Source organism: Diachasmimorpha longicaudata, chromosome 13, assembly GCF_034640455.1.
Source record: "Diachasmimorpha longicaudata isolate KC_UGA_2023 chromosome 13, iyDiaLong2, whole genome shotgun sequence".
NCBI classification, from domain to species: domain Eukaryota; kingdom Metazoa; phylum Arthropoda; class Insecta; order Hymenoptera; family Braconidae; genus Diachasmimorpha; species Diachasmimorpha longicaudata.
Window position 1 is genome coordinate 2,246,657 of NC_087237.1, and position 16,350 is coordinate 2,263,006.

The 16,350-nt window shown below is 37.9% G+C and overlaps 1 protein-coding gene across 1 annotated transcript in view; it reads right to left on the reverse strand.

The window, feature by feature from the left end:
* The window catches only part of LOC135168930 (uncharacterized), an 80,687-nt gene that overhangs the window by 21,894 nt on the left and 42,443 nt on the right, over positions 1–16,350 (reverse strand). The window contains exon 2 of the mRNA XM_064133555.1: positions 15,179–15,333. Coding sequence (XP_063989625.1) covers positions 15,179–15,266 — 88 coding nt within the window. The 5' untranslated portion in view covers positions 15,267–15,333. The remainder of the gene's footprint in view (positions 1–15,178; positions 15,334–16,350) is intronic.

A 16,350-nucleotide genomic window follows, 5' to 3' on the forward strand; every position in this document is an offset into this window, starting at 1 on the left:
TGGAAAACATTTGGTAATAGTTCCGTAAAATTTTCCTTAATGTATATTTTGTTCCAGATGTACGGAAGAGATGTGTAATTTTCACCGGATGCAAAAATCTCGAAGATGTTTCACAGGACTTATTTGAAATTTGAAGGGTAGCCCTTGCGCTGTTTGGTCGGTCCAGCAGGGATGCTATCTAGGCTAGCTCAGAGCACATTGATTCATCGTTAATTCGAAAGCCCGAAGTATAGTACAAAAAAAAAGGCAGATAGATTTATGTACAGAAACACGTCCGATATTTTGGCAGCGGTTGAAAAAAAAACCTCGAGAGGAGAATAAATAAAATAAAATGTCGGTATTCAGTGGTAGCTGACAGCTGTCAGCCGTCCGGATCCCGGAAAGTTTTGCCAGAGTCTATAAAAGGGAGAGCCAAAAGTTGATATTGCAGTGTACGTTTGCCCAGAGGCACCCTCAAAACGTTTTCTATATGAAACGATTCAACGTCACTGAATGCTCGATGGATCAACCAATGCCCACTGGTCTACACTCGGCAGTCGGTAGATTGAAAACGCACAGGAAATATTAACGTGTCGTGGATAAAATCGACTGCTTCCTTTTTTTTTCAGGTGAAAAAAATTTCAACGTATTTAAATTTTTGATAATTCTCCTCTGATTCACAGAGAAAAATCTGAATGTGAATTTACATATCTGAACATCATTCATAGATTTCATAATTTAAAGCTTTTAGGTGTCTATGTCCGTTGAAAGATGAGCCTAACTAAGTCGCAATATCGATTCAACTCAGCGGAATGAAGTGCGACAAAGGGTGGAGGTAGGAGCTAGAGAAAAGGCATCAGCCATTATGAGAATTGCAAAGTAACTTTTCCCCGTGCGAATGCCACTTGATAAAACGTGAAAAGTCGAAACCAAAGTGACATTTTAAGCCCTCGGATGAATTATAGACTTATATATATATATATAGCCAAAAAATTATCCAGCACTCGAAAGAACAGTTTTCGAGTGTTGAAAATGGTCGGTTAAAGAGAAGGAGGAGGCTTGAAAGTTGTCCCCGAGGAATCATGGCCGTTTTAGACGCCATTTCAATCCCTGACATCGTCATTGGGAACCCGAGGACATTTTTTTCCCCTCTCTTTCATTTTTCATACTATTTTTTTTTTTCACTATTCAACTCTCAAACTTTTAGCTCAGTCATAAATTCTCCTGCTATAAACGAATTGGTTCTACATAGAAAATTGAAGAAAAAAAACGGTTTCAACGGGCGATCTATATGCAGATCTTCAAGATAATTTTCGAGGTGAAGTTTTCATGAATTTTTGTGTGCATTTTTAAGAGGAAAATGGCGGTGTTCTTCTGACCTACCTCCCGTGGAATACTGAGGATTGTCACGACTTTTGTGAGAAATAATTAATGACACACTGAATTGACGTGCATATAATAATTGAACTTAGTTGGTCGCGAGTTGAAGCAATAAATATTTAACACTGCAGCCAAAAATCTCTCAATTATTCCCATCTCAAGTATCTTAAACGTTATTACACCCTCGTGTCAATTTAAAAATGTGCAAGTGCACTTCCAGCAATATCTCGTCTTCCTTTACCGTCTCGCACATGACGAAGAAATCTCTTGAATTCTTATTCATGGAATAGTGATAGAATCCACTCTGCAAAAAGTCTGAGAGAAAAAAAGATAAATCTGAATAAATAAATAAGTAACGATGGTAAATCTGATATGGTCGGGGCAATTGTGGTTTTGTCACCAGAGGAATAAAAGAAAGAAAAATGTAAAGAAAAGTGTGGCGTGGAGGGGGAAGGGGGTTGAGGTAAGAAGAGGCGAGAGGAACTGTTGGTTGACAACTTCGAAACGTCTTTCAATTTATGCCGTTCCTTCAGGCCATCTTTTCCTTTTTCCCTTTGTCGTACTCTTCAATTCCAATCTCTCTTTTCAACCCAACCACCCCACCACCCCCATCCTATTCCCTCTGAACCATAGCACGTAGTACTGACGTTCGTCTTTCTCCGTTTCCATGATATTCATTACAAAATTTATCCGCAACTCGAATAAAATTCAATTCTTCCTTCTCCATCTTCTTTTTATCCTTTATTCCCTTTAGTTCAGATTTTTGTTGTTTGACTTTATTTTTTTGTCCCGACATTTATTCATGAGAATAGAATTCATTTGTTACGGTAAAAAATTTTCGGAAATAATATATGCACAGCAAATAAATAATAAATTATATATTAACATTTCTGATACAGTCTCCTTTATTCAATAGAATTATTAAAATGGACAGGAGACGACAGCAAAGTTGAAGCAGAACATTGGAGAATTTTTCGTATTGCATTTCCTCAACTCCAGAAGCTTGAGTGTAATTAGCCGTCCTGATGCCCTGGTCCAATTACATCCGGGGGAACCTAAGGCCTTCTGAAGGTATAACGAGCTATTGGCAAGGCGTTGAAGCTTTGATTAATCAATTTTTAATGGCACTCACTGTTAGAAACAGAAAAAAAATGAATTTGTAAAAGGAGAAAGTAGAATTTTCGTTTCCCTTCGTCATGATGTCCCGTAATGTCTTCATAACTCCACTATTCTGAACCATAATGGATAATCAATTTTGTTTACTGTCGAAATGAGTACATTCAGCACGTAAAGAGTGTAATAGTTGTGATTAATGCAATATTTATCTTAGTAGAGTTGCAATTATGATTTTTCACAGTCAATATTTTTTATAGTTTCCCCCATAGCCTTTAATCCAATATGTTCATCTCATAACTTGAAATTTTGACGGCAAACTGAAGAGGCGCGCTCCGTTGAAATGATATTTACTCACCTCCTCTATCCTCTCTCTTTGGCCCTCTCACGCACTTGGAAGGAGTAGGAGACATGAATAAGAAAATAGGAGGTGGGAAAAGGAATATATAGACGCAGGAAAAGCCTGTACGTGCACGCTCGAGGATTCCCATGGAACTCTAGCACTATGGAGGCGTCACTTGGTGGAGTTAGCCTTACCTGGGGTTCACCAAATCCCTGTGGCTTCTTCGCTGTTTCGATCTTCTTTTTTGTGCTCATCGTAACTTTTTCATTCTTATTTTTTATCCCTTTTTCCTATTCTATAGTTAACGCTGAATCGAATTGTCTCCAAATTTTTACATAGAACAGGTAATCGATATATGGGTATACTATTGTAGTAAATATTTTAATCGTGTGGGAAAGTAATTGTAATAACTCTTTCATTTCAGGATAATCCTTGATATATGGGTAAACTGCTGCAAAAATAATCGTTAGGTTTAAGCAAATATTAATTAATAATCTCAATGAATAATCAAAAGCTTATGTGCGAAGTGACTCGATCTTTTTCCTGGTGAAGATCTTTGACGCTGTATTCGTCGTCCTCAACACTGTGATCGTCATTTGTTTTGACCTTCAAGTTCCGACCTGCGTCGCCACGATTCAATACCTCTCGTGTTTCTATTTACGAGACATAGCCGCGCGCCACCGCGCGCGATTTGGTTAATCTTAATTGTTGTGATATTTTTTATTTAAGTCACATTTGCGGTGAGCGCACCTTATTTTAACTACTGTATGAGTAGAGCAGTTGAATTATATGGATATAAAAAGTCAATGTAATATTTAAATTCAAAATAATTATACCAAAATGATCCTGAAGTAATCGCGTATGACGTTAAACACGTCATCATTTCGTAAACATGGATCTTTAAAAATTGCTGATATATTCACAGCTGATCTATTTCCCACTTGTAGGCAACATGCAAAATTTTAAATGTCTCGAAGCTGTAAGACGACTTGGAAAATACAGGAGTTTCGATAAGATATAGATATTTACATTTGATGAGTAACTTGTTTCATTTCCATTTTCTAACAAAGTTTTTATTTTCTACTAATTAACTCATCCTTTGACTTGATTTACTTGATACTTGTGTACTTGTGAAATTCAAATTTTGCCGCTGTGAATGTATCTACCAATCACGAATAAGTGTTACGGAATTTCGATATGTTCGATTCGATTCGAGATTTGAGGTGTATGTCCTTTTTACAAAAGGACTAATTCCGGTGGTTTCCCGCATAAGACCGTCTTTGTTCCATACCCCTAAAGCCTCTGATTAACCTCGGAAAAATTTCTCCCACACTATTATTACTATTATTATTATTATTTCTTATTTATAGATTTTTAATGAAATACGTTTTTGAAAATTCATTAATTTTATTGATTTATAGCAGAGTTTTCCGTACCACATCTCGATGAAACACTTATTTTTCGCGATACTCTGTGGTATTACTCACACTCAATTCAATCGACCCTTTTCCCCTTTACTTGGACCCCCGTGGCGCACGCAGTGGTGAAATCATTATTTTTGTACGAGTCAGTCACACATCCGCTTTGGAGGATGAAAAAGGTTCGATGGAGGAAAAGAAAAAAAAAAATTAATCTTCCTCCTCTCCTTCGTCTCCACCTCTTCTCCTCCTCCATCCGCACCAGACATGTGCACTCAGTTATTCTATCTGTCACAGTGTAACGCCTCTCTCCATGGGATGAGCATCAATTCTTTTTTCTCGTCCTCGACCACCATGGAAGTTCGAAAATAGATTTGGCGTAATAACAGTGGATATGAATAAATGTTCTGTTGATGAAGACACACAATTTTTCTGATACACTGTGGTAAATGCTCTGAATGTATTTAGTCTTGGTTTTATCTGTGATAAGAATCATCTTGGGCCTTGAAAAAATACTCCGTGATCTAATCGTTAGATAAAATGGCGTAAAAAATTCAATAATCAATGGAATAATCAATTACACCGCATGCACGTATCGTACATTGGCATTGGATTTCTCGTAGTTTCGACAGAAGCCTCGTAAACGTGCCGCAGTCGACATGCAGCATTATCGTACCGTGATTTACGGATTCCACTACTGTATTTCACCGTTCACATCTCCTTTCGTTGAATTTATTACAGCCCAACAGTTTCGCTTTACCCTGGTGGTGCTCAAGCCGCTAGTAGTGGCAGTGGGTTCGGGGGTGGTCCGGGTGGTGGTGGAGGAGTACGAGGAGGAGGAGGCGAATGAGATGGTGGTGGTGGAGGGGGGTGGTGCGGTGAGGGTGAGTTTTCCTGGCCACACGCTACAACGAGCGCCGTATAACACGGATTACCGCTTGTATATAAGAGGGTGGAGGCGTACACACCGGGTAGCCTCGACGGCCGATAAATAATCGGATTAATGAAAAATATTTCTACGTTATATGCACACCCCCGGGCTACCAAATGGATATGCTTCGGTGATGCTTTTTTTCGGATACTTTTTATCATTATTTTTTAACGTACGAGATATTACTTTGGTATTCCATTACTTTTCCTTTTTCAATATCCAATTTTTAGTCATTTTCCATTTCCACTTTATTCTCATTTATTGAGCTCTCGAAATTTATGACCGTCTTCGGCGGATGTGAATTTTAAAGGGGCTGATAATTCACTATTATTGTATACAGGGGGATACTCCAGTTCGAGGATGTTTGGAAGTTTTTAGTGAAGCAGATGATATTCCAAATTTAACACACCTGATTTCGGGAGGAAAAGATATATCAAAATATCGTGTAGTACTGGCATTGTTAAGAATTTTCAGTTGTAATACCCCAAGACCTTCAAAAATATCTGATTATTTTTTTCATTCCATTTTTAAGCAATTAAATGTGTGGCATATCACGTCATATGATATGGTTTTTCACCGGTAGTTGTGGCTTCCATTTTCTGTCTGCACAAAATGCAGAGAATTGTTTCCAAATTGTGGCTTTTGTCTTCACCGTATTATTAGGAACATTTTTTAAAATTTTTTGATCAATAATGTCAAAGGATTCTCCTCCAAATCTGCTCATCTCGAGTTTAATTCTTTGAACTTGATTTTTTGTAATGACAATTTTCGGGTTTGAAACGCGTACAAATTGTTTATCGGATATTTTCATTGCTTAGCAACCAACAGGGAAATATTCGAAAAATATCCGAAATAAACCCGTTTTACTTGTACCACGTGACAGGAACTGCCACCATTTGATTGGTTGAAATTGGGATGAAAAAAAAATCAAAAGTAATTTTCCCACTTCACCCTTTCTCCCCACGTGACGTAAAATAAATAATCGCTTGACCAGAAATCGTTCGCAGGATCAGGAGCTCCTCACCCCCACGAGCAAGAATAGAAACACTAATACTCTTCCGCCTTTTTCCTTTCGCATTCACTTTGAATTCTCTTTCTCAGGTGAAAAATTGATCCATTTACAGAAGGGGGAAAAAAAGACCACGAGTTCAGTCTTAAAAAGGGTCTGGTATTGAAAAGAAAAGGAAGGGGGAAAACTCCGAAAGCCTTTTGAGATAAATTCGAAAAACTTGTTTAACATCCCTTCGTCTCCTTCACATCTCAAAATGTTTCATCCCATAATCTTTATGTCTACTTCCCCCCGCCTCTCGCATACTCCCTCTCTTTCTCTCTCTCCCTCTCTCTTTTCAAACTTTACCCAACTTTTGAGAGAAAAAAATAAAATTTCCATGCTCCAGACCATTAAAGGACGTAATGTACATTTTCCATCTACCAACCTCGCGTAAATGTACTATATTTATCATCAATTAGAGAAAACTTGAGGGTAACGTACACCTGCTGGGTGTTGGATCCTGTTCCTCGTGGAGGAAACTTTTCGGTCCCTCGTGAATTTCTGTCTTGCCTCGTGAAATTTATCACTTAACCTAACCCCGAGAGCTGTTGCGTATAACTGAATATATACACGCTTTTTTTACTTATTTTAATATATCATAGAAATTGAGAGGAAAGTCTTCTTCATACGGGCATTGATTAATGCGAGGGCCGTGAATAATTGCAAAGTTTTTAATGGCGATGCTTTCGGCGACAAACTTATCAAACAAATATATAATAACATATAATATATCACAGCAATCGCACACATTCGAGTAGGTGAATTCGTTATTCGTCTATTATACTTAGCACTCATCAGCAAGAATATATCTGTGAAGTGCAGTTTGAATTAGGTCCCAAACACTAATTTGAGGAAACTAACCATAGGATATTACCGCGACTCCTCGAAGGTGTTGGATATACCCAGCAAACGAGCTAGTCTCACGCGATAGATACCTAGTGTACGTGGAGGTTTTACTAGCAGAGTCCATCCGTTACTTACAAGGCTGCGTGCGACAGTAAACACGATCGCCAACTTCCCTCTTAATTCTTCTATTTTGTTGGAAAGATTTTTCTTCCAGCCATGATGAACGTTCGGCTGATAATGTTTTACGATTTTGCTATCATTTGATTTTTTAAAAATAAGTCTTGATTTTTTTTTGACGTGACAACGTCTTAAATTAGGTTGCGGCTGGGAGTCACTTATGAAAAAGTGTAACGCCCGGTAACGTTACGATGAGTCACCGAACGAGAGAGAGGCCCGCCGAATGCCTTGCGTCTCTCTCCCACTCAACTATGATCGGTCTCAAATAGGAGTTAGTTAAGTTTAAGTTTACATGTACAATGTTTTAGTAAACAAAATATATTTCTATTTAAGTGAAACTTCTTTGCGCTCGTTGGGCTGTAATTCCAATATTGTATGTAACGAAAAAGCGACAGGAAAAGGGAGGGGATGGCGCGCGTGGTGGGGCAGTCGGACGGAAAGAGGCATGGGAGAGAAACGAAAATGCGATAGATTCGGAGTAGGAACATGGCTCATTTTGTTAATATGATGAACAATACTAATAAAACCTTTTTATTAATATCGGGGTAGTTCACTGGGAATTACCAATCCAGTGGCATCAAACGCTTTTTACACATTTGAAAATCATGAAATCTCCGGTCTAACTTATCCTTCAGTAAAATTCCCGAATTTTAAGCGGTACGAAAATGAGAATTTCGTAATTTATTTAAATATATACTCTAATATGAATATTGGAGATCAATTTCCTTGATTTTTCAATGAAATCGTAAATTTCCTGATTTTTTGTCATAAATGGGCTTCGGTGTCACTGTTCCCCGAATTCAAAAATGCATTGACAGCAAGTTCCTTGGTTTCTGTTCATTTTCAGGGAAATATGGAACAGAAATTGACTATTCTATTTGGTTTCTCCACGAGATCCCGAATTTTCGATGGCAAAATGTTCTGAAATCTTCCTGTGTGGCTCAATTAAACGTCTATGACTAAAAAGTTTCACTTCTATCGTGCATAAATTTCATGCACATATTTTTCTTTATTCTTACAACCTGAAAATTGTTCTTAGAAAATGTAGAAACTGATGTGCAAAGCTAATCGACTTTTTTTGTACTCTCTCTCTGATATATTTATTCATCACTCCAAAATGTCGACTCTAATCAAGTGATCGTGATGGGTATGGTCGATCTATCACTTAACGCCAAAGAATCACTCGAAAACACCCACGAGACCGTCTCCCCCCCCCCCCCCCCCCGCCGAGCTTTGATGTACAGCTCGTGATTGGAGTAAAACTCACCGCACATCTTCAACTCTGACACTGTAGAGAAAAAGGGAGAAAAACCATGGAAAAGTGGACGTGTGGGTGATACCTCTGGGGGTTAAAATGGAAAAACTACATCCATAACGCAACTGACCGTGTGTATGGTTCTGTATAGGTTGTGGTATCGGTGGATGAGGGGGAGGGCTGATGCCCAGGAGTCATCCCTTTCAATATCTCAATTCCATTCACGCGTTTACTCAATGTGGAAGGGAAAAAACATCTTTGTAGGCTGACCGACACAGAATCCGTAACCGATCCTTTGGACTATCCCCTTGAGATATAATCTTGAGTGAAAATGCTTGAGCCGGAGGAGTGAAGGAAATATAGGCAGAGTCAAGTTATTGATGGATATATTCTTAATGGATTGGCCCTTTTTTTTCTCGATAACTTGGCTGAATCGATAATTTAGGTGTTGTTATTGCATGAAAAATTTATTCTCATACGAAGAAGGCATATTGTATAATGCTATGTCAGCAAAATTAATTTTTTAAATAACCAGGAGTAATTTTGTCACAACTTTCTTCATTTAAAATATCCGTAAAATGTGTAATTGTCTTTTTAATAATTTCATCAATCTTCCACACCCATTCCTCCATTTTTATCGCCCTACTCGTTACTCACGAGGGGTAACTAAGTAGTCCAACAAGTAAAACAAAAATGGAACGATCGGCCGCACCTGTGGCTGTAAAAGCCACCCAAGCCACACCATTAAATATTCAAAAAAAGGCGTCTCAATATTTTGCCGTTTTTTATTTTCGCTTTTAACATTTACTTTTAAATTATTTGATTAAGCCAATGAGTATAGATCACTCAAACGACTCAATTTATTTAATTTTTGTGATTGGATCTCTTAAAAAATTACGTATTAATCCGGAAAATTTGCACAACTCAAAAGGAACAATCAATTTCTACTCCGCAAATTTGCCGCTCTTTTATATTTAAAGAAACGAGTGGAACAATATTGTTCTACGTATTGTTGTATGATATTCAATTATTGGGCTCCAACGAAAAAGGAGGTGACTTCGATCAGACTGAGTGTGATGCCGGAAATGAAAGGCGACGTGTTGGAGATTGGAAGGCAAGCCGCAAACATTTTTTAATCAATTCAATTGTTTTATTTTCTAGGTTTTCCCTTCTCTGTGAAGTTTTTCATGTTTTTTAGGGGTTTGAAACTCTCGGCTTTTAAACGAAATGTGAAAATTGGTCAAGGCTTTTTCACTGTGTTCTCTTTCGAGACATTTGGGACTGCAGTGGTCATACTCCGTACTGGTCAGCCGTTAACAGTGAATCCAACGCATTGATGATTTTTTTCATGGTCTTTTACGGATTTTTAGGGGATAGAATTGGAATTCGGTTTACATGTTAAGGATTTTGTTTCGGTTTATGGTGTAAAAACAGAGAGTTTCAGAAAAATAGAGAATGTTGAAATGGGGAGGATTAAAACATTCGAGAATTGAAAAAAATCATATCGAATGTTAAATGAAAACCGTATTATTCACGTACAAAAAAAAGCCGATTCATCAAATCAAATTCATTGATTTATTGAATTTTTGCTGACCGTACATTCCGCAAAATTGAATTTTTTCAAAAAAATTCTGGCGAAGGGAGACTATTGGATTATGGATAGGGATTGTCGCAATAATATAAAAACGATTTAACTATTAACTTTAAGTCTTTATTATCACACGCAGAAGGTTCATCTTTCTCGTATGATGTCTCTAAATCAACTGACTCTTAGTGACCAAAGATTTCACACTCTTTTTGACAAAATTTGACCCATTTGACAAAAGGCCCTTGTTCATTAATTCCTTTCTGTTTCTTCTCTGGTTCTATTTATTAAAACCATTCTAAACATTTCGGTATTGTTTGAAGAAAAACTATAAAAACTATAACATACTGAGATGGACTGAAAGCAGCTTTACACAGATGATTCATTTTTGTCCACACGAATGAAACATTCTCAACAGAGACAAAATCTAGTTTCAAAAAAACGAGCAGATTCTTTTCCACAACTCATTAATGTGTAATTGCGTGTCACGAAGCGTGTGCACTCGATCTCCCTGAAATAGTTTATTAAATATCATACAAAAATGATTTAAAGGTCACTTATGGTTCCAATGAGCATGAAACTACAAAGAGAGAATGAGAGAGAGAGAGGAACAAAAACAGAACAGAGAGGAACAGAAATGAATGAGGGAGAAAAAATTGGGACTAGAGTTGGGTTATATGACATTGCTAAACCCGTGTAAGATGACTGTTTGCTCGTATAACTGGTGGAGGGTGGCTCAGATCTCTCCGACGCTAATGACTTTTACGATTACGGTGCGTAAGGAAGTCATTAGGGTGACTACTACTTATACTCACGCTGTTAATGGCCAACCAAAATGGCTTTATCGTGGCATCTCAAGCTTTACTTTCTTGTTATTTACGATACAAAAATGCCAAATCAGCATTACCGTTTGAATTTATTGTTAAGGATGAAAATCCGTTTTTATTCCCCCTTTTTTCCACTTTAGAAAGAAAAACGCTTTTTTTCTGATGACATATTTCACTGGAATTAATTGCTAAAAATATTTGACGATCTTTTCGTGAAGCTAATCACACAAATTGGGTAGAAAAATACCGTTCAATTTTATTCTTTAATTGCTTTTCACCGAAATATGAACCCACAGAGTTCAAATAACCCAAGAATAGTAGTATCATGTAGTATATAGTTAGAACAGTTCATTAAATTGATTTCCCCGAAAAAAAAACCCAACGAAATCAAATTTATTTTTCCACAACTTCTCATCGCTCCGATCGAAAATAGATGAAATGACAGTTTGTCACGCGAGGGAATAGTTTCTTACAATCTCCGAAAATATGAGCGCGTCGAGCGAAGAAAGCTGAGGAGAGTGTGCACAGGGTGCCCGGTCAGACGTTCAATAATAGAGGAAAAAAGTGAAAGAGAGTATAGGAAAAAGAGATGAAAAAATACGCGAAAAGAATTGAGAAGAAAAGAGAGACGCCTACGGCGACGTGGAGTCGCCGGTAGCTGACGTACTTTCTTCCTGGTTCATCCCCAGAGTCGAGTCCCTTCGCCTTCTTCTCCGTCTACATTTTTTTTTTTGTATTTTTGTCCACGTGGGTAAAAATAACATTGGACAATGCGCACTGGACATTTCTGACCGCGTCCCAACAATTATTATGTTCCATTAATTAATATTTTTTCCTTGTGCAACACAGAAAATTGAAGGAGGCATTTGTTGGAATATTTGAGTACAGTTCTTTCATTGTCCTGCAAAAATCACTCGACACCTCTTTCTATTTCTCTGGGAGACAGCTCTACTAAGGGACTAATTCACGATCGGTTGTACTCCGGTTTCGAGACGGTTTAATCCTAAACATATTCTGAAATTTCCACAACGGACTGTGTTCACTTAAGTCATAAAATTGTTTTTCTTTTCCCTGAGAGTGTTTTCCCTTTGATATATTAGGTGTGTGAATAAGTCTTTCCCGTTTTTTGTAAGAGATGCCGCCACCAATACTGTGCGAGTATTCAATGGTTACATATGTGTCATAATCAAAGCTTATTCATCTGTCAACAATTCTACACTAACACATTAGTTGAAATTTTTTCGCATCATAAATTTTTGATATCGTGAAAATGTCGAAATTTGAGCCGACTCGACGTCATTTGCGGGAAGTTCCACTTTATTGGTTCAATTTGAAGAAATCTGCTGCCGAGGCGCATCGATTGCTTCAGGAAGCTTATGGAGAAGGTTGTGTCGAAGGTTGTTTCGACGTGGAAGACAAGGAGCGTTCCGGGCGGCCGCAAATCTTTGAAGATCAAGAATTGGCGACTTTGCTTGATGAAGATTCGTGTTAAACGCAAGAAGACGATGGCCAATACTTTCAATAATTCATTTGTAACAATTTTTCAAAATAAAGGCTCAAAATTTGAAAAAAACGGGAAAGACTTATTCACACTCCTAATAGTTTTTAGTCTCTGGACAACTGTCCTCTAGTTAAGACGTGCCTTCCTCGTGCTAATAAAGAATATTCTATAAAGTATTTTCACTGTGTCTCTCGAATAATTGGTTCACTTACACTCATATTCCAATAGCAGTTAAATCGGAATTTGGAAAGCAAGGGGAAGCACACCACTCGGGCGGATATGGACCGTTCGTTTACACTAAATTCAGTTTGTAGTACATAAAATGACGTTACGCGAGAATATAAGACGAATGAGCGAAGCAATAAGGGAAGGAGAGACCGGTATATGTCTGAGACAAATGGTCTCGCATACTTAGTGAGCACTTGACTGTGACAAACTGCTGTGTACGCACGACGTACCCTTTCCGAGAGCCGGCGTTTGCATTCCTAGAAATCCATAGAGGCGAGCTTTCTACCCCCTTTTATGGTATAGACCCTTTGGGGTCTTCTCAAGCGTGTGCCTTTACTTCTGACACTTGAGTTCACATTGGCTGAGGAGGGACTTGATTATTTGATGTTATAAGAAAAAAAAGGGATACCGGTTAATTTTCATTACGAGATAAATATTTAAGACAAATGGGACTTATTGGAAATGGGTTATTAGACATAATAAGTCTGTAAGTAATTTAAACTATTTTCTTTCTTTATTATTTGACTTGAATAATTGTGCTCGGAAGACACATCCGATCTGTACCGATTCCTTAGAGGAACTAAGTAGATCTACAGAGGGAAACAACACCCTGGACCTTTTAGTCAGATGCTCTCAAAGAGTCCTATTCATTCCACTTTGTCTACATACTTAAAATCAAAGCTAAACACCATACTTCACACTTCTCAGAATTTCAACCCATAAAAGTGTTTTTTCATTTAAATATAAAGACTCAGAAGAGAATAAGATTGATTTTTGTTCTCTATTTATTTCATGAAAAATCCAACAGGTCTAGTTATGAAAATTGAGAGATCATTTTTCAAGTCTGGGATGAGAAAATATCAATAATTATTTTTCCTATCCAAATATTGGCCAATAGTATTGCAGCATTCGACGTTATTTTGTATAGCCAAGACGGTATTTCAGCAGAAATTCTTGGAAATTTCACTGGAAATTTTTCACGTTGCCTATATAAAAAAAAACAAATGATGAAGTAACACTCAATTGTATCTGACAGATTGGATGGCAATTCGTTGAAAATTATGTCTCATGATGCAATTCTATCGGCCGAGATTTGGATGGAAAAAATAATCCTCCGAATACCACTTGAACTTTGAAATTATCTGATATTTCGGGGCTCTCGTGATATTATATGTGAAAATTCTCTTATTGTATGGCTGAAATTGAAATTTTATCATTAGTATTCACCCACAAAAACTCACACAAAAGCCTGTCGCAATGGTATTCACCCTTTATCAAAATTTTCATTCAATGAATCATGAAAATTTTGCCTCTCCACTATTCCAGATAACCTCCTTTTTTCGATGTACCTCCCCTTCACCCATCTTTTTATTTCGATAATAAAAGAGGTATGAGTCATCGAGAGACTCCCCGCGGGCCATCACAAGTACGTACACACATGTGCAGTATAAAGAGCAATGGGGGAGTACTCGAATCACCGTGAGATAACTGGGACAGCGTGTTTATACGTTGTAAATTTTCAACCAACTTTTCAAGATTAGAGAGATGTATAATTTATTGTTGTGTCTCACTCTCGTGCCACTTTTTTCTCCCTACCTGTTTGCGACTTTTTCGTCACATTTTTCGACCCTACCTGTCCTTTTTGTTTGCTTTCTTTGCCAATGGGAGAACTAACCTAATGTATATAAATATAAGGGAAAGTTGGGGGAAGTTACAAAGCTCAGGCACGCTCACGGTGACACGCAAGCTTCACATTAAAATTCGATCAGATAAAATGGCATATTTACTTGGTATTTTGACTGGCTCTTTCTGACTTAAAAAATGCAATTCAATTGAGGCCGCGTCAAGCGTAATAAAATTGTTCCCTTCACGATTTCATAATTTTTCTTTTAAATAATTCACTTGATTAACTATAGAAATAATATAAAACGATGGAAGGAGATATAATTTTTCATTCTATTCAGGTCGTGTTACATTTTTTGGCACGTTGATTTCATTACGAATGCCTAATTATTAATTTTTAGTGATTTTTTTTTTCAATTTAACATTCAAAATATTTTCCAAGCTTAACATCAAGATTTTGAAAAATCAAGAAACTCGTTTCTACACCTAATATTTTTCTCCTCCCTAACAATAATGGAATTTCCAGTCATCCTTCATGTATGGTGGTATAGTGGTTTGTATTATGGAATGGTAGATTTTCTAAAGTGGCAATTTTGGGTGCTAGAGGTACGTCCACTCGTGCATCCCACAGCCCTACTCCCTAAAATCCACCCTTCCTCCCTCCTCCACAACCATGTCTCTCGACAACTTGGCTGCAGTATGCATTATTCATACGACGTGCCTCGACGTGCGCACCAATGCGTTCATACTCTTCACTATCTCTGCATATATATGTCGAATGTGTGTATACATTTTGTCGGAACACCCATTGTCCAAGGGAAACTTTTATCCATTCGCATATTAAAAAATTGTCACGGAGAAAACTAAAATGTGAACAATTTCTAGCATAGAATATTCATACGGAGACTAACGTGCACTCACCTGTTTGACGGGCGTTGAAGGCCCAGCTGCCGTCTACGATCATTAGTAGCAACAGTGGGCTAAGTAGGACCCCCGGGAAAACTGGCATCTTGAAGATGACGCGCCTGCGCGATTTCAGAGATTTTTAACCGATACCCCTCATCACCATACACTATCTGCAATCATAAGGGGGATTGACACAATAAGATTAAGCCCATTCGAAAAAAATTAGCATAATAATTTTTTTATTACTAAAACTGACGATTCCGATTTTTTAAATTTGTATTGAAATTGAAAAATGAATTTTTCAACATTTTCAGAACCCAACTTGGCTCCAATTGACGCTATCTTTTTTCCCGCTGCATTTTTCAAATACTCAACTTATCATTAACTTCGAGAAATCCTTTATTTTATAATTAACCCCCTCCCGCAGAACTAAATCCAACTTCGCTCCCCTCGCCAGCGAGTTTCTCTTTTTCCCCCGATGGAAATCTGAGTAACAAGATAATTCCAACAAAGCCGCAGAGACTAACTTCGTGACGACAATAACCCAAGGAAGTGAAGAAAAAAAAAACCGAGAAACTTATAAGAAAAACGCAAATAAAAGAACAAATAAGAAAATGCTCATTTATGAAACGTCCGGTTCGTCACGTTGAACGAGGAATGAAATTTCTCGGTAACGCAACACCTTGAGAACTTCACGAATGTACCCACCAACCACGATCGTAAAACCCCCGAGAGACTGCGAAACTCGAGAGAGAGAGAGGGTGACTGAGCGAGAGTGAAGAGGCAGGGGTGGAAGGGTGGGAAGACACTCGATCGCAGGACTCCATTTGCGGTTTAGCATAATGGGGAACCCAACGCCAGGAGCGACTATAGCCCCGGGGCCACTCGACGCGCTCACCGGCGCACAGTGAAGCTGGTGAATATGACGCCCGGGTTTGGAAACAAAGATAAAGGAAGAGGTACCATACACCTACCGTACCCACATACCGAATCTTCTGCGTCACTCCAACGCATTTCTCCGAGGATAAAAATAAATGGGGTCAATAATGAGCGAGTGAGTGTACGAGGGGTTGTAAGTTATTGTCACTGTTGTCTTTGAGATTGTCATGATAGTTGTATTATCCCATTTTACTAAAAGAATTGGACGATGAAGGACTAGAATTTTTTTTGCTTAAACCAAATTCGGA